The sequence below is a fragment of the Notechis scutatus genome, chromosome Z (assembly GCF_049901735.1).
Source record: "Notechis scutatus isolate UNSWTSFEM ecotype Mainland chromosome Z, rNotScu1.2, whole genome shotgun sequence".
Lineage (NCBI taxonomy): Eukaryota > Metazoa > Chordata > Lepidosauria > Squamata > Elapidae > Notechis > Notechis scutatus.
In genome coordinates, this window is record NC_142025.1 from 104,127,607 (window position 1) to 104,150,844 (window position 23,238).

General features: G+C 38.5%; 2 protein-coding genes across 4 annotated transcripts in view; both read right to left on the minus strand.

The window, feature by feature from the left end:
• Nucleotides 1-23,238, minus strand: part of LOC148129037 (vomeronasal type-2 receptor 26-like) — a 600,870-nt gene that overhangs the window by 26,185 nt on the left and 551,447 nt on the right. The gene's annotated exons all lie outside the window — the stretch shown is intronic.
• The window catches only part of LOC113413393 (RNA binding protein fox-1 homolog 1-like), a 51,169-nt gene continuing 28,941 nt past the window's right edge, over nucleotides 1,011-23,238 (minus strand). For all 3 annotated transcript variants that reach the window (XM_087945709.1, XM_026669563.2, XM_026669564.2), the window contains exons 3-12: nucleotides 23,051-23,194; nucleotides 22,611-22,664; nucleotides 21,589-21,681; nucleotides 21,225-21,285; nucleotides 19,414-19,467; nucleotides 18,384-18,519; nucleotides 16,895-16,934; nucleotides 14,962-15,041; nucleotides 14,588-14,660; nucleotides 1,011-12,419 (exon numbers count right to left, since the gene is read on the minus strand). In XM_087945709.1, coding sequence (XP_087801835.1) covers nucleotides 12,375-12,419; nucleotides 14,588-14,660; nucleotides 14,962-15,041; nucleotides 16,895-16,934; nucleotides 18,384-18,519; nucleotides 19,414-19,467; nucleotides 21,225-21,285; nucleotides 21,589-21,681; nucleotides 22,611-22,664; nucleotides 23,051-23,194 — 780 coding nt within the window. In that variant the 3' untranslated portion in view covers nucleotides 1,011-12,374. The remainder of the gene's footprint in view (nucleotides 12,420-14,587; nucleotides 14,661-14,961; nucleotides 15,042-16,894; nucleotides 16,935-18,383; nucleotides 18,520-19,413; nucleotides 19,468-21,224; nucleotides 21,286-21,588; nucleotides 21,682-22,610; nucleotides 22,665-23,050; nucleotides 23,195-23,238) is intronic.

The following is a 23,238-nucleotide window of genomic DNA, read 5'->3' on the forward strand; positions in this document are numbered from 1 at the left end:
AATTATGCCCACTCACTCTTAAAAATGGGTCTTAAAAGAGGGGACTACTGGCTATTAAATTCCCCTTAGGGGCATTAGGGGCGTCATGTTTTGGAGGAGAAAAATTCAGGCCAAGAGAATGTCTCCCAGTGAGTCCAGCACAAAACCCTTACAATGTAGTTAGAATCCATCCTACAGTCATCTTCCTTTTGGATAGCTATATCCAAGGAACCCCCATGAGCAATTCCTACTTTCCTTCTAAAGGAGAAGGCAGAGAATGTCATCCAATTACAATTTTGACTGAAGCAACCACTTGTTGTAGACTTTGCATCATCATAGCGTCGACATGTGACGTATCACAACTTTCTCCCCCTTCGCTAAACCAGGTGTAGGCTTGGCCAGCACATGATGCATCCAGCCCATGGGTTGCAAGTTTAACAGCCCTGTTGTGAACTAATAAAAATATTTCCCTCTTCCTTTACATTACAAGGAAATAAATTAATATTGTTCACATCTCCTGATACATAATTTTCAGAATACTTGTGTGCCTCTTTTTTTCTTGTTTGTATACAAAAAAAGAAAAAATAACCACAGAAGTTGCTATAAGAAGTCAGACAAGGGAAGATTACATTTAAAAAAGGCTAACCAAGAACATCAGCCAGCCTTGTATAGTGTTTAAAAATCCCTGGGAGGTATGAGCATGAAGTGATAGTATTTTGCCAAATTTGCAAACAAGCATTTTCCTCAGTAACTATGATCATGATTTGATTTAGATTTGGAAGTCAAAATGGGAAAGGGAGTGAGGAAGAGAAATTATAAACAATTAATGCAGAAAGAAACAAATTTCAGGTTTAAAATAATGAATCTCTAGTGTTGAAGGGGAGAATGTTACTCAGTTTCAGCCTAGGAAGTGGGCATACCTGTCAAGGAGAAAACAAACCACCCATATGGTCCCCAAAACTTCTGTGATTGAAAGGAAAATCATTATTTTATATAGTTTCAAATAACCCAGGCTCAAGTCATAAACAAACTTAACTTCTGTAAACATTTAATAATATAGGATCAGTCCTAAAACACAAATTCAGAAGCATACAATATCAAAAAGCTGAGTCCGAGTTGCCTAAGAGCATTGGGAATCCTGAATTTTTTGTTTAATGATATTAAATTTCAGTCAGGTTTCCTTTGGAATATTAATAGCTTTGAACCTTATGCTTACAATTAATTTACTTGTTCACAAATCAATTATTATGAATACTCTTCTGCCATGTCATTCCAAGGAAATCAAGCACTCTGAAATAGCTGAAATTCTATTTCCTGGAGAATTAGAATAAGCATTACATTACTCTCAAGATGTGGAAAAAAGCAAACATTAATGAAATGAAAATCCATTTTATTAGAAATACAAGACACACATTATTTGAAAATAGTGAACAATAATTAGCATTGTAAATAAGAAGAGGTGCAGGGAGCCACGCTCTGGGACTTGCTTTATACACTGATGTTTTTTCTTGTGATTTCCAATTCTTAAGATGTTTTTCTCTCAGAAATTTAAGTAGTGATGTAGCAACACCAAATCTGATGTAGAGAATTATTGAAATAAATAAATAAATATCCACTGTTCTCTCATACATACCATGGGATTCAGATTGCAAATTTGCAGTGTACCTGTGTATTCCTGTGATATGGTGATTAGATATTATTTGGCAAGTAAATAGCTGAGTTACTATGTACAGCAGCTTTTAAAAAATGTTTGCAAATGTTTTATCTACTTATAAATTTCACAGGGTGATTATGGTCTTTGTGTATATGTAAACAGATCTGTGAATGGAAATGTTATTTTTGTTTGTTTCTAAAAATTGGAGAGAGAAGGCTTTGTGACAGCTAGTCAATAAATATCCTATTCTAACCAATTTTTGCTGATAAACAATTTATCTAATAGAGAAGGCAGAACATGTGTACAGACAACAATAAGAATACCACAACAATATTCATAAATGTTATAATCTGGAGATGTACTATTTTCAGATGTGCCTGCCTTCTTAAATTCAGGGTGGGGACAGAAGAAACAAAATGGACACCTCCATTAATACTATCCTGTATTGACAAATATTATCAATGCAGACCAAAAGCAGACCCACCTGACTGTTTTCTCTCATATAGATCAGAGTTTTATTGTGTGAAAGAGTAATCAGAGAGTAGCTTATTGCACAAAATCCCTGTTGCTTATTATTTCATGATTGCTAAAAGAAAAAAGTCTAACCATCAGATTGATTGAGACAGTGTAAACTGGAGAATACATGGCAATACTGCAGTACAGATATCTTAATGGGAAGCAGTGAAAGAGGACATTGAGGCAGGGAGAAAAGAGAAGAGGAAAAAAATAGATGAGTATCAGAAAATAAAATGATTAACATTAGCATCCAAGTACCTGAAGTAGACTGTAGTCATACAAAAGCTCAACTAGTCTTAAGATTCACAAGTAAGATTATTATGAATATATCAATTATGTCTTTAGAGCCCTTGGCCATTGAAGCAGGATCATCACCAAGATAGGACTATAGGGTAAAGTGTCCTGGAAGACTTTCAAGCACAGAGTAGCTAATCTTTTATATGCTGCAGAAATTGAAATAATACATATTATATAATGGCCTCTACATCTGTAAAGCTCACAAACCAAAATGATTTCATTGCAGGATTGCCAGAGCTCTGAGATGAATAAAGCCAAAAAGGTAGATGGATGTAGAAAGATTGAGAAATGGAATGGAATCAACAGAGAGAAGAGAGACAGAGGACAAAGAGAAGGAGGGTAGAAAGAGGAAAACATAGTCTCTATGAAGGCACAAACAAAAACAGGTAAGCATGAAGAATCAGTGCAAAGGAAAAGAAATGTACTAAAAAGAAAGAACGAGCAAGTGTCCATGAACAGAGAAGGAAGTGAATAAGCAAAAGACAGAAATTTTAAAGCAAAGATCAGGAATTGGAAGTAAGCAAAATGGGTAAATTCGAAAGTCCACAAGAATTTGGCCATTCAACAAGGCCGTTCAACTCTTATTTCATTAGTATGTAAAGATGGGGAGAAAGAGGAAATATGAAAGATAAGAAAGGAGAAAGGAAGAGAAAGGAAAAAAGAGGAGAAAGAGAAAGGAAGGAAAGGAAAAGAAAGGAAACTGAGCAAAAGCAAAGAGAATGTATTGGGTTAGAGAAGGAGAAATGGCTTTGAACATTCAAGAGAAGCAGAAAGCAAAAAAATGAAAACAGAAGAGTGAATAGAGAGTAAGTTGTTTTTGTCGACTGAATTCACATTCACTATTAAGTTTATGCTAATTCTATTCTCCACACTTAATCAAAATTTAATTCAAATCAATAGCATCCTTGTCACTGGTGCTGGTTCCTCCCTCCCCCACCCCAAGTGTTGCCTTACTAAGGGAGATAATAAAAAAATGGAAACAGACTAGGAGAACACGAACAAGGAAATAAAAGAGAGGAAGCAAAAGAGAGGAAAAAAAGAATACTAATTCTAAAAGTAGTTCTTACGTTGTAGGAAAAAGTTGAGGACAACCCCTGGAAAAAAATGGAAGATAAGCGAACAGAGTGCAGATGGTTGGGCAAATAGAGCTAGAGTAAAAAAGGAAAAAGCACAGTATCACACAATATTAAAAAGCACTGTTCAATATAAATGTATGAATGCAATTACAGACAGAAAATGATCAAAAGAATTTTGAAAATATAGATTTAGACAAGGCTGGTTTTATTAAGGAGATGATTTAAAGCAGATGACTGGAGCATCATGAGTGAAAGTCTTGGGGGGAATCAGTGCAGAATTAAATCAGTGCAGGGTGTAGGGAAGATGGAGAGAAGAAAAGGCAGGCAAGAGAAGAAACTACCTGGGCTTTATATAGATTCTATATATAGGAACATTCTAAATGCAAATAATTTTCTGAGTATTAATAAAATACTTTAGTCCTGATGCAGCAATGGTAGCTTGATAATAGCACAAAAGCCACATAGTTACAGAGCAGAACAGAAATATCCACTTGCAGCTGCTTCTCAATGAAGTGACAAAATTGATTAGAACATATATAGACAAATCATGACAAGCAAATGGTGGAAAGGCTTTAAGGAGAGAAGAAAGAAGAAGATATGGCAAGCAAGACAAGTGTGCAAAAGAAGAAAATACATACACAGTATTGCAGAGGTAAAGTCAGCAAGCGGTTAAGTTAATATAGGCACAGACAACAGGAAGTGAAAAAAAGTGATGGCCTCAGTAAAGACAAGATAAACGTTAGTACCAACTACAAGACCAAATTAAAATATCACGGCAGTCAAGCAGCAGAGGAGGGACAAAATTATGTGAATAGAAAAAAGATAATGAAAAAGAAGAAGGCAAAAGTGGGAAGAATGATACTTATTGGGCTATGAAATGTAACATTTTTAAACTGTGTTGGGACTACGATTCCAGTTGTTCTCAGTTAGCAAAGGGGGGATGGTTTCTAGAAATGTGAGTTGTATTGCAAAGCACACACCCATTGCCTTACTGTTAGCTTCTGGATTGCATCTTTCAAGGGGAAGAGAAGCAGAGATACATGTAAGAGTGCACATAATGCTACTGTTTTTTTTTTTATAATATGGAAAGATTAAGGAAATTGAAAAACAAGGATGGGGAAGGAGATATTGAAAAAAACCTCACTTTGATCCAAGAGTAGGACTTGGAGAATTCCTAATGATTAATCAATATCGGCTTCCCCGGAATTTGTTATTGCTATTTCATAAAAGGTGGTCACTCTTTTGTCTTGTACTGTCCAATCAGGGAAGCCCTTGTCAGAGCTGCTGTGAAAGTGTAAAGGAGGGAGGAAAGGAAGCGGGAGGGGGAGAAAGAAAAAAAGAGAAAATGAGGAAAGGAAGGAAGAGACGGAGGGAGGGAGGATGGATTGTATCTTTCGACTACTTATTATATATCTTGGATTACTGATAGACTGACAGATCCTCAAACCACAAAGAGAAAAAAAGAAACTGAAAACAAGCACAACTCAGAGAAAGAGAAGAAAAAAAAAGAATGCAAAAATATGTGGCAGGCAGGCCCAGCACAGCAATTACAATCCAGACAAGATGGAAATTTCTTTGCCTAGTCGACCCTCTCATTTGTGAGGAATAATGGTCCCTTACTAAACAGAATGTAAAGGAGAAGCAAGTATGGTAATTCATTTTGCTTTGCTCTCTTTTCCCACATTCTGCTCTTTCAAGACTTCTCCAGCTGGCTTACTTCAATACAGGAACAGAATCAGAGACAAGGGAAGAGTTCAGCAGAAAAACATGAAGATAAAATGGCGGATTATTATTATTATTATTTATTTATTTTTGCTCTGCCTTCGTGATAACAAATGCTTCCTTTCTCTCTCTCTTTACATCACAAAGGGTTAGATAAAGTAAAAAGCCTAGCTTTTTGGAGAAGAAAAAAAAGAAGCAACAAGAAGAAAATTGCAGTTAAGAATAGCAAGCGTTCAATGGCCAGCTAAGAGACTAGAGGGGGTAAGATTCAGCCTAAGCAAGAAAAAAGAAGAAAGATCAGTGAGTCAGTCACCAAACATGTCTTGGTAACGTCTTTTTTTTTTTTTTTTTGCTGCTGTGTATACCAAATCCCCATTATACTGCCTCCATCTTGTCTCCAGGCTATGAGTGAGATTGGCTTAAATTGTTTTCAGCTGAACTGGACGTAGACGTAGGTCTTTCCCCATTGTTCAGTTGTAATGCTATCCCTCAATCTGTAAAGCAGCAGAAAGTTATATTGGCATAAAACGGGTTCTTCTCCTTGCCTGTCTCTATTCTTCCTGTTGCCTTTCTTCCTGCTCATGCCAGCCCATCTGGCTTTCCTCCAAAATAACAACACGACAGATTTCCCAATTTGATGTTGCACTTGATGGGGCATCTAAAGGGGGGAAACATCCCTGTCTTATTCATGGAGATGAACAAGGGGAAGAGATGAGGGCAAAGTCACAGTTTCAGCAAGCATAATTGCTGTAGAGCAGTTCCATTGAGACATGCATAGCAGCGCCTAAGGTTCTCCTAAATGTATGTGTTTGAGATTTTTGCAGGGAAAAAAAATCCTTAAATACGTTTCCTCCCACTACCTTTTCTTACGTGGAAAACAATACCAGAGCATAAGCATTCAGGCAGGAAATGTCCTATTTTGCAGTCTTTGCATGTCTTCAATTTTACATCTTACATAGACATATTGGATTCCTAACATTAGATTATAAATGCTCAAGTCAACAGGCACTTGATGCCTTGTTTGATCAAAAGCTTTAGAAATGGGACAAGAAGAAGATATTACCAGAGCATGTTGTGTTATGTTTAGGTGCAAGTAGGAACAGTAGGATCTGGCTAATGCATGCAAAATGCCAACCAACCACTGGCATGCATGCATGTCACTGTCAAAAGACTGCAAATAGATGCAAACAAAACAATAATGAGGCTTAAATCATCAAACATATATCTGGATTTCCATCACCATCTTCCTCCACTGGTGAAATTAAAAACCAGTCTGGCATACAGAAAACTAACTGAAATCTAGATAGATCTCATTTGATAGAGCCATAGGTACTTCCCACAGTTTAGAAAGTGCCCAGTGTCACTTTGGGTAGCAAAATTTATAGTATATAAATTTATATTTAGATATTTAGATAGATAGATAGATAGATAGATAGATAGATAGATAGATAGATAGATAGATAGATAGATAGATAAAGATTATGTATGTACGTACACACAAACACACACAAGCATTCTACACTGTGCTTTTGCTAAATAAGAGGAACAAGGGAAGCAAACATGGGATCAAGAAAAGGGGAAGATTCCTGGAAAGAAAGAGAAAAGGCAAGAATGCAGAAGTAAAAAAGAAACTAGGAGAAGCTGAGCAAGAAAGAAGAAGCAGTGAGAGTTCAGGGAGAAGCAAGCTGGATAGCATATAGCAAAGCTAGAAAGAGAGAGAAAAACATGCCACAAGTACATTTCCAGGGTTATTTAAATTTGGTGCAATACAAAATGACTTCTAAACTTCATTTTTAAATACTGATTGTTCCTATGGACTATAGGAAGAACCTGCTCCAAGACGAGAAGCATTTTGGCAAGAAAGGAAGTGTTCAAAGTTCCTTAGCTCTAAAATGGATTGGAGAATGTGTAGCCCTTTGTTCTTGAATTACAACTCCCATTCAACCAGCATCACAAATTATGAATGCTGAGAGTTGCAGGCTTAGCAACAAGGTCCCAAGATGAACAAGAGATAGTCTCATTCTTTCATACAGCAGTTAATATAGTTATAATTAGGTATATTGTAAGATACCAAACCTAAGAATTCACCCAAAAATGCATTCAGAAATGAAGCTGTAGAGAGAAAAGTTAGCTAGCAAGCAAGAAAGCACATGTGAAAAAATAAGCAAAGAAAGCAAAGAGCCAAACCAGAAAGAATCTGCAAGCAATCAAAGAACACACAGAGAGAAGAAACAGTGCAGCTAAACTCCAAGAAGCTGAGGAACAAACCAGAAAGCAACACAGAACCACAGCAGTTTGTTTGGTCTGATCTTCGTTATTACGCAAAGCACATTGTAAACAAAGCTTTGTTGTCCATGTGTTGTGTGAACTGAGCCAATTGTAGTTAGTTAAATAAACAGTGGCTAAGCAAACCATGGTTTAATTTGGTGGGTTAACCTGGGAACTGTGTGAGCCCCTCAGCTGGGGATTATAAGCAATAGATAAAATCCGAGAAAGGGTGGGGGGGGCTGCTGCTGCCAATATGATTTTCTTCTTTATCTCTATTGGTGACAAAACACTACACTATACTAAAATGTGATGGAAGGAGCCAGTCACAGTCACATATATCTTTTCATCCCTTTTAAAATTTTACCTGGGGAGGCTGTGAGCCAAATAGACTAGTAAAAGAGAAGGTTTGAGGAAGAAAACTGTCAAACTGCTGTTCCCATTCAGAAGCTGACTTAATGAAAAATATGTCCTTTTTAAGAGGGGCTTTCATTCTGCAGGAGAAGAAAAATCTCCCTGGTTGCAACAAAAAAAGGAGGGAAAAGTCAGGCCATTTGCTCTCCTCCTTATAGCCAACCACCCATGTCTATTCTGTGCCTTGTCTAATTTAAACCTCAGCTGAAAAAGGAAAAGAAGCAAAAAAAAAAAAGTGACATGAATCTATGCACACAAACAGAAAGCATGAAAGCAAGGAAAGAGACAAAGCTATAGGAAAACAGTAAGAGGAGAAAGAGAGGGAAAAAGTATGATAGTAAATCATTAGAGGAACAAAGCTATGGGGGGGGGGAGCAAAGAATGAGGTGATGTGGCCTCAGAGTGAGCAAAACTTAATGGAAAGCAAAGACATGCAAAGGAATTCACAACTATAACATTAGAGCAGAACCAGATTGCAAAAGGAAATAGGTATCTATCAGTTATTCTCTTGGACAGCTATATCACAACAAAAAAGCATTTCTAAATGCAAGGAGCCCCTTTTTCAAATTATCCACCCAATGCTCATTTATGCAGAAATAAATGTCACAGAGGCCTGTGGCATTTATGTTCCGGTAATGCCTTTGAAACTTTATGAGTCTCATTTGCAAATCTGATCTGCCCATGTAGCAGTGGGAGGGCAGAATCCAGTGGACGGAAGGGGCTACGTGCTCCTGTGCTCATTTCAGCCTGCATATGGGAGGACACCAGGTATCAAGAGCACAGGAGGAAAAAACCTAACACAAAATATTTCTCATTCCTATGGATGTTCAGTTTTCTTTGCAGGGATTAAATTTTTACTTGAAATGCAGCAAATGTCCTGCAGCTATAGCCTAGTCTGTACTAGGATAGCCAGGTATGAAAGAAGGAAGGGCTCCTAAGTTTATAATAAAGGTACCAGTAAGTTAAAACTGCAATAGATTCTTGTCCCAGTCCGTTAACTCAAGATACAAAAGTCCCACTGTTTGGAGCCCAGTTTCTTTAATAGGAGTGACTGTCCTGGAGAATTAATTTTTCAGAAACATGGGCAGGGCTTCCAAGAGAAAGATCAGCCTTTCAACAGCATTGAGATGGAATAGATTCTAGGAAGACAGGAGATTTTAGTTCAGACTGCAATTGTACCAAGGAAAAGTTTTCTTAAACAAGGAGAGACAAAATATTAGTTTAAGGAAAGCATGTTAGAAGGGAAAATAGGTTGTGGAATCAAAAACAATAGCACTTCAGATCACATTTATAGCACTTCAGATCAAAGATACCCTCCACTCGCTTTTTGAGATAGTGAATTGGGTCAAGTAGAAAAAAGCTAACTTTGATTCTTTTAATCTCTCTTTCTCTCTCTGTACGTATGTGTATGTTTGTGTGTGCGTAAGTACACATAATTCTCAATCTGGTTATTGTTGTATTTTTCTTATTTGAGTTGCTGTGAGATACCCAGAGTAGTTGGGAGTTGACCAGAATACGAATTTGATTAATAATTAGGTCATTTCCTCTTATATTTATGCTTACTAAGATTTCAGCCAAAATTGCCCACTAAATTTGTACTATAAACATAATTCATCAGGGGACAATATTCAAAATCTTGGGGTGCTCAAGGCAACACACAGATATAGTAAAAAACAACAACAGCATTTTAACAATGGCTTCATGAGAGACCATTCTAAAAAATGGCAATAGATTCACCCTATTTTATTACATTGGATTTCCTGTCTTCAAAAAAGCAGTGGAAAAGTGTGTATTAGCAGCCAATTCTTTTTAAACAGGGGCAGGCATAAAGCTTTTAGGAAACACTTTTGAGAAATGCATTGCTTCTCACAGGTTACATGTTTATTTTGTTCTGCTATCACCATTGCCTAAACTGTTTTGCAGCTTTAAAAATAAAATTAGCCTTTTCTCTGTTTTCATCCATATTTCCCCAAATTGATGCCTATTTCTGATCTTAGCCTGCCCATTTTAGAAAGCCCCCTGCCAGGCTGCCATCCCCTCTTCAACCTCCCTGGTGGAAATGAAGAGAGCATCATTTTTAATAAGGGAAAGCACAAGGATGCAGCAATAGAAAAAGAGATGGAGGAAAAGAAAGAAGAAGAGGCGAGAGTAACAGAAATTAGCCAGATCAGGATTTTATTACAGTAATGTGGAAACAGCAGAAAGGAAAACAAGCATCTATATAGAGAAGTTTTTTTCCCCTGAGATATTGCACTGTGAACTTGAGAAGCACCGCAACATAAATTCAAAAATACAGTGAAGCAAAACTGCCAGAAACAGAAATAGATTCTGCTTTGGGATCAACAGCCCTTGAGAGAAAATGATGATTAAACATATTCCTTAAAAAAAAGAAAAAAAAAGAAATGCATTTTTAAAAGTCCTTAGGCTTCCGTCCTAAAATAACATCCCTGCGTGTGTATATCTATATCAGCATATGTCAGTAGATGCAAACTTCCCAAACAGTGATTTTCAAGTTTCCGATATTTCTAATCTGTTGATTTTTCCTGTATATCCACAAATAAAGTATTTATTTGTATACCAGCTAAATTATTCATATTTTAATATAAAAATAACAACTCTTCCCCATTCATTGTTCCACATTTCAGAATTGTTAAGAGTATGAGGCACAGTTCATACCAAAATATTTTAGAAATGTCTTTTTAAGTGCACAGATTGCAATGTAAAAGTTAATATCGTTGTCATTTCCAAAAAATGTTGAAAACTTGATGCAATGGTGGATATACAATGTATAATGCATACACTGTACATAGGCATGCTTTTCCATATACCATACAGATGGACTTAACTTCTGCAACAGGGCCTAACTTTACGCAGAAGTATAAACCAGCTGATGGCATGCTGGATACAATGAAGCAATGACAAAATGTTTGAAGCTGACCCTGTTCGCAGTAAGGAAGCCTGTGCCCTTAATATGAATGGAGGATGCATCTTATTGCCAGTATTAAAAGATGTTACTCCCAGCCCAGTCAGTTGAAAATAGGGAAATGGGAGCTGTTTGTTTTTCAACTCAGACATAAAAAAGGGGTTTTGCACAGGAGAGGTATTGAAGAACTATGAAAAAAGCACTGCCTGCTTGTTTAGTAATTGCCTCTTAGAAAAGGATATTTTCTCTTGAGGCAAGTAAAGTTGCGTCATTCCTGCAAACAGAACTGTTTCTTCTACATCCTGGCCATCCCAGACTGGTGGGTGGGTGGGCTGGAGAGAAAGGAGATCTGAAAACGCGTTGACAAATTTTCATAACTGAATAAAAATAGGGAACATTTGTAAGCCAAAAACTTGATTCTCATTTTTACCGAAAGAATCTTGTTTCAGCTCACCCAAAGCAGATTGGAAATACAAAGGACACAGAAAAAAAAAAAAGAGAGAGACAAGTGAGAGCTAGCATGGAGGAGAAAAATATAAAAGAGCAGTCAAAGCACAGGAAAAGGACAGGCAATGAGGAGAGAAAGCAGAGAATTGCAGAAGAATCTAAGTGACATGGCAGCATATGGCCCTCCAGGTGGTCTTTTCCAGATAATTCCCAGCCGATGGCCAGAGATGTCTGGAGCTAGAATCCAATAACCTCAAGAGAGTGGCATATTTTCCACTCTTTCTCCATGTCACCTCTAGAGATCAGCTGGGAAACTACTATCTTGTCTTCTTCCTCAGGAACTGTGGGAAATTTAACACAAGAGAGTTTGGACTGACTATTTTCAGTCATTTCCAATAATAGTTCCCAAGTTTCATGGGAAAACTGGGTTAGTGTAAACTGTGTAAATCTATTGTTTTGACCCCACAGGCTTGGAAATCAATTATTTTACAATGTTTGAATATTTGATCAGGTGAAACGGTAGTGCTCCCATCCTTATCTGAGGCCGTAACAATTATAAGAACCTCAATCAAGATTTTAAAAATGCACCAGATCCAGTACAAAGACTGGAAGCCTCTCTACTTATGGCTGAGAGAATTTTTGGATAGAGTTCAAGACATAAAATGGAGTTCCCAAGCCCCAAAGTTTCCTCAGCACAGTCTAACAACTGAAATAGGATACCTGTGGAGCTCAAGACCCATAACTTAGCTATGATTGTGTGTCTGCCGTTTGATCTGCATTTTGATTTGGTGTGCTGCCCAGCTGCTAGTCTCTACCCAATCAGAAGACATAGAAGAGATGCCCAAATTGTGAATAATGCTAAAAATTCTTATGGGATCAGGGAAAATTCCTGAGCAGTCCCTAGTACCAAGTGTATTGCTGGGTGGGAGATATCCACACCAATGGTCTAATTCTCTCCTTCATACACAGACCCATACACACTCACACAGAGAGAGACAAGGATCTCAGCACGGGGATCCCAACATCCGTGCCATCGACTGACGGACATTTCCTGGTTGCTCAGTCCCAGTGCTTGGTCCTTTCAGTACGGAGTGAAGCGATTGCATCCTCCTCGGTATAAACTGGCCTGCAGGAAAGAGAGGAAGTGAGCAGGAGAAGTGAGAGCTGGCTTTGAAACACAACAGAGAGACCCCCAACGCAATGGAAGCCACGGAATGCTTCAATGTAATTTCCAGGGAAGGACTCTTTTCCACCTGTAACTCAATCACAACCAATAGCACTTGAATTCCAAGGAGGAAGTGGCAAAACCGAATTGATAAAAGAGGATATGGGCCCACAACTACCACTCTCCCTGAGTTGAATAGGTTTAAATAAAAGGAAATATTCCTTTGGGGGGGGGGATTAATACCCTCTCTAATCTCTATTTTACTTTCCTTCTGCCTGTAAATGCCCACTTTTACTGTCATTCATCAATGTAACACATAATTTCAGACCCAATTCAACATGGCTGTCACAGGAGTCAAGGCTGAAAGTTGTACTGACGGCTTTACTTTGTGCATTTCCCTATAAGGGAGATTCGGTTCTAAAAATATTGAAAAGTATATTTTTCCCTAAAGATAATTCAGCAGGCAAATCAAGAACCAAATTTTGAATCTTACTACCTGTGCAATATGGGATATTCTGATGAAACAGAAACATTCTCAACGAGTAAGCGAACACTGCCATCTGCTAGCCATTTTGCAGTAATGCAAACATGTCTCATTTGATACAGGGAGGGTTCTTACTGCCAGAATTTTCACTGCTAAGCAAGGGGGTTTGTTTAGGAGTTGCATCTGATTTTACCCTTTTTTGGAATGATTATTAAACGAGTCACTGCCATTCATAAGTGAACCGCATAATTGAGCCCAAAATTTATGTGGCTAAGTGAAACATTTGTGAAGTGAGTTTGCCCCACTTTATAACTTTTCTTGCCACAGTTGTTAAGTGAATCACTGCATTTGTTAAGTGAATAGCATGGTTGTTAAGTGAATTTGGCTTCCCCGTTGACTTTGCTTGTCAGAAGGTTGCAAAATCTGACCCCCATGACACTGCAATCATAGGGATGCTGCAATGGTCGTTAAGTGTGAAAAACTGCCATAAGTCAGTTTTCTCAATGCTGTGGTAACTTTGAAGGGTCACTAAATGAACTGTTGTAAGTTGAGGACTACCTATATATGCCAGTTGCCAACCTCCTGAACTTTGATAAGGGGTGCTGCAACCGATCATAAATAACATTTTTCAGCACCATTTTAATTTCAAATAGTCTCTAAATTTCTTATTTATTTATTTAATTTATAATGCCACCTATTCGCCCATAGCAACTCGAGGTAGCTTACACAATGTAAAACAATATTTAAAACTAAAAATAAAAAACATTAAAAACTAACAAAAAGAATCAAATAAATTAGTAAGGTACAATAGAACAAAATTTGGGGGGGGGGGAAAGGTCTCTAAACAATTGGTTGTAAACCGAGAACCATCTGTATTAAAATTTTAAAATTTCAAAAATTGCCCCATTTTCCACTCATAAAAACACACACTAAAAGCCTGAGGGAGATGGATAAAGAATCTTGCATCTGTGTGTTTTATATTTCACAGGAAAAAACTATCCATAAGTATAGTTTTATTCAATGAATCTGCACTCTTCAGATCTATGAATTCTAATTGACAACGGTTGCATGACTATGCCTTTGATTAAACAACCTTTTACTGTTAGTTGTCCTTCGCTTTCGCCATTTAAGATTTGGCTACACCAAATGTAATTGATTCAGGAAGCACAGTTCCCTCTCTCGATGTGCAAATGTTTGCTTCTCCAACCAAGGAGGCATGCTGTTCATCTGCTTGGCATTTCTACGCCTAGGGTCTAAAGCAGTAGAGATGTTCTTGGCTTAAAGTAGATTAAGGGTGTCTAATTCAAGGCCCGTGGGCCGAATCCAGCCCACGGGGTACTTTGATGTGGCCTGCGGGGCCACCCTGGAAACAGCAAAGGACCAGCCAGTGGTGCATCTGCCAGCGAAAAAAAGCAGCTTGGGAGGGCCATGTGTTTTCACTGGCAGAGTGCTCAGGCCACCACAGGTGTCCCCGACATGAGTGACATCGAGCTGGCAATGCCTACCCTGGCCACACACACACACACCAGGTCAAACACAACCCTGATGCCCCCATGCAATAGATGATTGGACAGCATAATAATGGATCCTGCCCAGCTATCTTTTCAAGATGTAGCATGCTTGGCCCATTCACGAAGTGACTCACCATGGCACCAACTCCATAGGCAGGGGTTACTGCATGGTGGTAAGGCTCAGCAGTAGTGTAGACCCGTCCATACCTGCATCAGAGAAAACATCAGTGGTCAAAATGGAGGCCTGGGAATTTTAAGCTCAGGGACCAGATATTGCCCAACAGGCTTCCTCACTGGGGTAATCAACTTCTTCTCCTAGGAAAAGAAGGACGTTAAAACGAGGGGAAAAGATTTTATTCATCAATTAGCAGCCTGGCAACTTTGTGAGGTTGCCTGTGGAAAGGACAGTGCTAATAATTCCCATACCCTTTAAAAATCCTTTCCCTTGCAATAGCTTTTAAAACAAAGAACGACTCGGTTAATATTGTTAATTCAAGCATCTACATACCCATCGCTGTATGCTGCTGCTGTGGCTGTGGCTGCTGCAGCTGCTGGTGTCTGGGCCATTCTGTATGCTGCAGGATAACCCTAAAATTCAAACAGCGGCTAAAATAAAAATTATCCCAGCAATCTAAACACATCCTGTCATCCCCCAACTCCTACCACCACCACAGTGCATCAATTTCATGATGAAAAGCAGGGCTTTATCCACATATCTTTTTTTTTTTTGCTGCTCCTGAAACGGCGTGTTAAAGAGTAACTTGAGCAGTCATTCTGCCTATCTAATTTCTGCCTGGAAGAGCTTTTTTTCTTTTCACACAATTTTTTTCCATCTTTACTTATAGTTTCAGTTGTGTAATTCCAATAGCCATCTTGTTGTACAGTTCCAATTTATCACCCTCTAGTGGTAAATAATAGTATTTTGAGTACTTGGCAACCGGCCTGCATTTATGGCTATTTGTAGTGTTCCAGTCATGTGACTGCGATTTACAACTGATTTGGTGGAAACTGGTGTTTATTTCTGGTTTCTGGCAAAAAAATAAACCCCAACTATTGCAGAGAATTAATTTGCTCAACAACTGCGGCATTCACTTAACAACAGCAATATTCACTTATGACCAGTGATTTGCTTAAAGTCATGGTTTGCTTAAGGACATGGCTTGACAACTAGCATGAGTAACAACTATAATTCCAGGCTCAATTACGATCGTAAATCAGGGACTACCTGTAGTTTGGCCTAACCACCTTTCTAGATTTGGGTTATTCAACAGATTAATTAAAATGGGACTGGGTTGCATATGATGCGGCAGAAAGCTCTATTCTCAAAACAAGGGTTCCAAGCATAAAACAAAACCCAGCGTTTCAAGAGTTCTGTTCAATTTTAGATCAAAATTGAAATAAAAACTAGCTGTGTTGGAGAGCTTTGCTTGAGCATTCCAACAATTCTGAATACCTCATCCAGAAAATTGTTCTGTGGTTTGGGACTGGGATGTTGTTGTTGTTGTTGTTGTTTTTTGGGGGGGAATCCAGTAGAGAGATAGGGATCATTCCTGTTGTTGTTGCTATTGGTTTAGATTAAATTTGAGTAATGCGATAGTGAAACAGACCTAGCAAATTGTTGCTTTAAAAAAGAATAAAGCAGTAAGGTGTCTAGAGGGATACACTGTCTGTGCTGTTGCTTTATTTTGCAATAGACAATACAAAGCTACGTGCATCACATATATATTGCTACTCCTGCTAAGATTCTATAAATGTAAAGACTATGACTGCAATGTTGGTTTGGTTGATCTTTTAAGATCTGGTATGAACGTTCCTGCCATTGTAGTCTCTTAATATTTAGCTTCAGAGTGCATTTAAAATGTGAAAGCTGTGGTTGGTTTGAAGTTTGTTGAGCTTTGGTATGTATATCCCATTTCATGATGATTCCTGTCTTTTACTTTGTAACATTGAGTAGACAGAAAAAAGAACCACTAGCAGGAAAAAGAGCACTGAAGAGCACTAAAGTGATTAGCTGTTTTCTTAGTCTTGCAATCTGTTGGATGAATAACCTAGAAAGTTTACAGAGCCCAGTCTCTTCTCCCTGCTGAGAAGGAAGATAACTTGGCCAGTTTTTCTTAATGCGCTTAGCAGGTTGCATGACTCTTCTCAATGTCTACTCAATATCATGAGCGCAAGACACATCAGAATAGGTCATGGCTTCTTTTATACAGAAGGGATACCAACATTTTAACTTTGCACTGAAGCATAAACTAGAAAGTGAAGAATACTCATGATGGCAGCATACACAAAATCCTTTTGGTCTCAGTGCCCTGAAGATCAGGAATCTTATCCCTGCAAAAGGATCATGAGTCCTACTTGCTCCTTTTCTGCTTTGGGACTGTTGGTGCTGGGCAACCATCCTTTCGATTCTAATTTCCAGAAATACCCAGAGGAGGACTTACGTAGATATCAGAACTGTATAGACCATCCGGATACAGCACGCTGGGTGAAAGAAATATCAGTATGCAACAGTAAATATCTTTCCCTTCAATCCCATCCCTTTCAAATACAAGTTATTCGTCTTAAAAAGCTGCTTTTTATTATGTTATATAAAATATGAGGAGCAAACCATGACCTTGGGCACATGCACAGTGCCCTTCCCTGACCATTTAACAACCAGAAAGAACTGTGTATCTGACATGGAAGATCACACCAAGTCTTCATAGCAGTTGAATCCAGTTTTATAACCAAATAATAGCTGAATCAGGCCTTCAAGTGTTGCAGCCAGATAGTCATTGAAAAAAAATGAAGAAAAAAGCAAGAATATATGATGTCTTCACTACACTCCAGTAAATGAGACATAACGTAGAACTGTAGGGCTGGAAAGGATCTTGGAAGTTTTTTAGTCCAGCCCAGAGAAGTCATTTCTGAAAACTTCATTTACTTACATACTGACTTAAGTTTACTAGAGAACAAAATTCCCCAATCCCAACCTCCTCCAGAGATGATTGGACTATAACTTCCTGGCATTCCTTAGTCATCAGACCTAACAATGGTAGAAGGGGAGGGGTGGGTGGTGAAAAGAATTTTTTTAAAACCATTACTTCATTTTGGAACTTCTGGGAATATATTATTACAACCTTGCAGCTAGGTTACTACAGTAGCATTTCTTTTCCTTCCTTTTTTATCATTTCATTTAGTCCAAATATCATCTTTCCATTCTCACAGGCCAAAATTTGCCATTCTGCTGTATATTAAAATATTTCTCCCCAAATATTACTCTCCTTCCCTATCTAACTTGTTTGTTTGCTTGTTTCCTTTCTACTCCCCACCCACCCAATCGTTGTGCCCGATTTAAAAAATGATTTATAAGAGCTTCAAGCAACACAAACACAGCATTTCTTTGCCATTCGGTAAAACCACATCTTTCAAGCTTTTGTATGAGACTGGAAAAAGATGCAGCTGCTTTGAAGGGTGCTTTAGTGGCTCTGAGAAGAAGAGCTGAAATAGGATGGAAGGGAACTCAAATCCAAAATAAAAATGTTCCTTCACTTCAATTTATTTTGCTTGAACTACACTTTTAAGGTGTCTTGTTGTAACCTCTTCAACTTTGATTCTTCCAGATGATATGTTCGGTCCTATCATCCAATATATTGGCTCTACAGGGCTTCTGGTTTATTTATTTGATTTTTATTTATTTGTCAAATTTAGATACCATCCATTTTACTCATAGAGTGATTGGGCAATGGGAAGATGCTTTAAGTAGGCATTATTATAGTGTCCTATAAGCCAAGGGTCTCCAATCTTGGCAACTTTAAGCCTGGTGGACTTCAACTCCCAGAATTCTGCTGGCTGGGGAATTCTGGGAGTTGAAGTCCTCCACGCTTAAAGTTGCCAAGGTTGGAGACCCCTGCTATAAGCCATCATGAGTTCCTCTCTGCCAATGCTCACCTGCCATAGGCTGGAACTGGAGTAGGGGCAGGTGCTGCTCGAATGGGATTATAGATAGTGGCTCGGCCACGCCCTCGCAGAGTTCCACGGTAGGCCAGAGCAGCAGGTGCCATCATGGGATAAGGGATGCTTGCCACTGAATTGGATAAGCAATAAAGCAGAAACAGTGAGAGAAGATGCACATTCCATTACATGAGAGAGGCAGACTTGGAACAGAAGTAGAGCTGAGCAGGACAAAGAAAGGGATTGTTTTCTGCTCCAAAACTTTTACCACTGGAAGGGGCAGAACAGTTTACAAAGGATGATTCTAAGAAAGCAACCAAAATTAAGTGTGCTTAATATTTCAACTTGGGGTGAAATGCTAGCTTAATAATCCTAAAAATTTGAGTGGGATGGTCTCCACTTATAACACACTGGGAAGATATATCTACATCTACATCTGATTTCCAGTAACAGATTGCTGATAGTATGTTTTCTGTCAAAATTTCCATTTTTGTTTTTGTTTTTTTAAATGGGATAATGAGGAAAACTTCTAATATTTGATAAAATTATGGCAACTTTTTTCCTTTAAAAAAAATAATCTCTCTCTGTCTCTCTGTATATAGATAGATAGATAGATAGATAGATAGATAGATAGATAGATAGATAGATAGATAGATAGATAGATAGATAGATAGATGGCTAACATTGTTACTTACATTTTTCTCTTAGATTTAAAAAGTTTCCATGTGGATGTACACACATATATTAATATAGCAATAGCACTTAGACTTTTAAACTGCTTCACAGTGCTTTTTAGCCCTCTCTAAGCAGTTTACAGAGTCAGCATATTGCCCCCAACAATCTGGCTCCTCATTCTACCCACCTCGGAAGGATGGAAGGCTGAGTCAACCTTGAGCCTGGTGGGATTTGAATTGCCAAATTGCAGGCAGCCAGCAGGCAGCAGAAGTAGCCTGCGGTACTGCACTCTAACCACTGCACTACCATGGCTCAATGTTGTTTCCTACAATTTAACACATAACACACTAACCTGTGTACAGATCAGGAGCATAGACAGCGCCAACTACAGGATTGATCTTCCATCCTGTAAACATATCCAAGCAAAGAGAAGATCAGAGGAACAATATGCCTCCTATCTTATTTCTTCTTGCCTTGCCAATCATCCTACACATCTGGCCAATCTCCCAACTCACGAGAACCTGCACAATCTTGACTGGACATACCAAGTTGCATATGTATGTTTTAAAAAGATGGGGACAGCCAGCTGAAGCAATTCTGTCTCGTTAGTTGGAGTACTCCAACCCTGGAAACTATTGCAAATACACCCCAGCAACTGAATGCAAGGGCAGAAATTATGTCTTTGTGGAATCTGCGTGCTTTATGGTCTTAAAATATTTCCACCCCAAATTGCCCTGTTTATTTATTCATTTATTCTGCTAACTTTATATACAAATTCCTGCTTGTATATAGCTTCTACAGTTGAAAAGTGTAGTAGAGGCATAGAGACGCTTAGGATCCAAATCAACCTTTTTTAGCCTGGGCACCTTCCAGAGACATAGATTTCATCTCCTAGACAGCATTGCCATTGCTAGGAATTCTGGATCTAGAGGCCCAATATTTGGTTGGTGTCAAGGGTAGAGAATATCCTGGCATAAATTTTAGCTTCCCCAATATCAGAGTTTCTAATTAGCAGGGAAAGTTGGGGTAGGGCAAAACAAGACAGTGCTAGATTTTCCTTTCAACAGATGAAGGTCTGCCTCAGACCTTGAGTGTGACATCAAATGTATTTTATCCTCTCAGACTCTGTAGCAGGTTCCAGACAATTGAAGCCTAAGTCTTTCATATAGAACCATTCCTACTATCTGCATAGAGACCTTTTTATACCTTGCCAAGGCTTTTCTGAAGACCAAGCCAATGGCCAGCTCAGCCTGGCCGCAGTACTGTAACAAAATTAACTGGAAGCTATAAGCTAGGTTTGTCCAACACGCTTAACCTACTTACTGAACTAGATCATTTTTTGAGTTTACACATTAATCTTGAACAATGAGACCTTTTGAAGCATCTGGATCCAGCAAAGAGCGATAAAAAACCAAACTGGCTACATTTCCATAACACATTAAGCCACAAGAAACTAATCAAGCTGAACAGGTCTGTACCAGCCCAGTGAAGTACTTTGTGTATGTTTAGCCATAATGCATTGGAACAAATAAAAAAGACACAGAGCATTGTGTCAGTCAGAACTGGCAGCTTTCTTGAGATTAGAGATATATCATCAACATCATCATCCTTCTTGTGCTTAGAGAGTCATGGCCAGTGACATCATAACATCATTGGTTTGGACGGGGCCAAAATTTTCAGTACATTTTTGCAAGGTTTTTGGGCAGTAATAGTGAATGGGTGTGTTAAGCCTGGCAAATGATTAAGGCATGCTTTTGGCTCCTTAACTTCCTCAAATCACAATTAATGATTGGGGAAAGGGAAGGCTGAATGTTTTTTGAGATTAAGCGTCTAAAAAGTTTATGACATCAATTAATTCCTTAAAACCTTAAATATCCCAAATGAAAAAAAAAGGCAGAAAAGCCATACCCATTCCAAAATTGAGGGCTCTGGAGGTTAAAACAGAAACCTGGAGTCTGGGGGAAGACATTGGTGAATCAGTGTCTTGCCTTTGCCCCAAGCACTTACTTGTCCTGCTAAGGGTATCACTCAAAGATGCCATGAAGTCAGAAAAAATGAAAGAGCTGCCTTGAACAAGAGCAGGCTTTGGTTGTCATACTCTAGTGTGAGAACTCTGGACTATTTGTTTTAAAGATGGCATTTAGAAGCAAGCATATTGCATACCATTCACCAGAGGTGCCACTGGGGGTTTCTTGGTGACTAAACGAGCAGTGGCATTGTTGACCTGCATGGGAGGAAAAAAAGGCAGGAAGTCAGACCACTTGTGCAACAATATGTAGTTAATTCTGGAAAGAAAGGCAGGCTACTATTATAATTTGTCCTTGAAGAAGTCTTTGCAAGACTTTGGGTGAATAAATCATGAATAAATCTCTTCAGTATTCCATGCATATGGTATATCCTGCTTCCCTGATTGTTAAGTGTAACATTAAATCTTGAGGGGAATCTTCAGCAAAGTAGGTAAATACCATGTTAAGCAAAAACTGGTAGGCTGATACATGCTTGTATGATACATAGGTTAAACTCTCACCTCAATTTTCCTCCCTTCAACAATACTGCTGTTTAGCTTTTCTCGTGCCCGGTCAGCATCTTGGCTGTTTTCAAAGGTGACAAACCCAAAACCCTAAGAGAACAGGAGATCTGTGTCACTGATTATATTCTACAAATTTAGAGATTCATGAACTTTCATCCTTATGCTAATGGAAGTACCAAGCTATTCCCACACAGAAATTAAGTTCTGTATTTTGACTTTAAACTTCAAGCCAAAATTCACCCTGAAATACTCTGAATCAAGCATTTTGTCTAAAGACACAAGCAAGAATCAGGCATATCCCAATGAAAAATTGTTAGAGCTGCCTTGCCCATTTGTGGGCTCAATAGATGTGTTGGGATTACATTCATGTGGAGACACATATGGAGTACAGCAAAAGAATTGGAAATACTAAGCCAAAGAAATCAAAGGCATGATATTAATTACTCTTCCTCTTTTTTGTGTTCCTGGAATCATCACTTGTTTCCTCCAAGTCTATAAGTTTTTTCATATATTACCTTTTATTTATAGAGCTTCTCACCTATTTCTTGGTGAAGATCTCATCAATTTAGACAACATTACTTTTGGTTTTTCTTTTCCTTCACTTTTCCACCATATTTTTGTTTTGACATCTCTATCTGATCAAACCATCACAACAAAAAGATTTGTATAGGGAGATACTATACCTGATATTCAGGTATTTCAAAAGAAATTTTGCTGTTTACAAAGTCTGCATTTCAGGTTGTCTCCAATCTAAGGTGGATAAAATGTGTCAAGGCAATTTTATTCGACCATCCATTCAATTTATTTCCTTCTCCATTTGTTCAGGGCAACTCTGAACAAACTAGCAAAAGTTTTGGCTGTATTAGTCGCATTCCTAAAATTAAGGCAACCTTGTGATGAGGTTGCATTGCGTGCCAAGCTTGACTGACTCTGCCATCAGCAAATCCCGAACTTCGTTTCTGCTAATAGGACATAGACCATCCGCAGCCTTCCTTTGGAAGCCCTTCTCCATGCAGTACCTTGGAGCCCCGCTCATTAAAGATTATTTCCACGTCGAGGATTTTTCCAAATTGCTGGAAAATAGGAAGAAAATCAATCACTGTCAGAAGCAACATGCAGCCCTGTTCTTACCAAGAAACTAAGTCACAACCATATTTAGGGTCCAAATTATATATCGGTATTTGTTGCTTGTTTATTTGGTTTATTATTCCACCATCAAACCAATGTTCTTTAGTTGAGACTAATTCACAGCCATATATAAAGCCCAAATTATGTCAGAATTTGTTGAAAATATATGCTTGTTGTTTTTTTTACTCTATCCCAAAACCAATGTTCTTTAGATGAGTTGATTTCAAGATCTGATCTTTTTTTTTTCTTAATGGAAGAAACCAACATAAATTAAGGAACCCAACACTGAAGTCAGGTGAATCTCTTCAGGGATGGGGGAGAACTGACTTACTCCAAACATCTGCCGCAGGTCAGGGTCACGGAAGCGGAAGGGAATGTTGGACACATGTAAGCGCTTTGGCTGAGCTTTATTCTCCTCACTTTCTGCATCCTCTGTCTCTGGAGACAGCTCAGGTGCAGGGATTTCTTCAGGTTGCTATGGAAAAGGGCGGAGGGGAAGAAAGCAGGATCACACACATC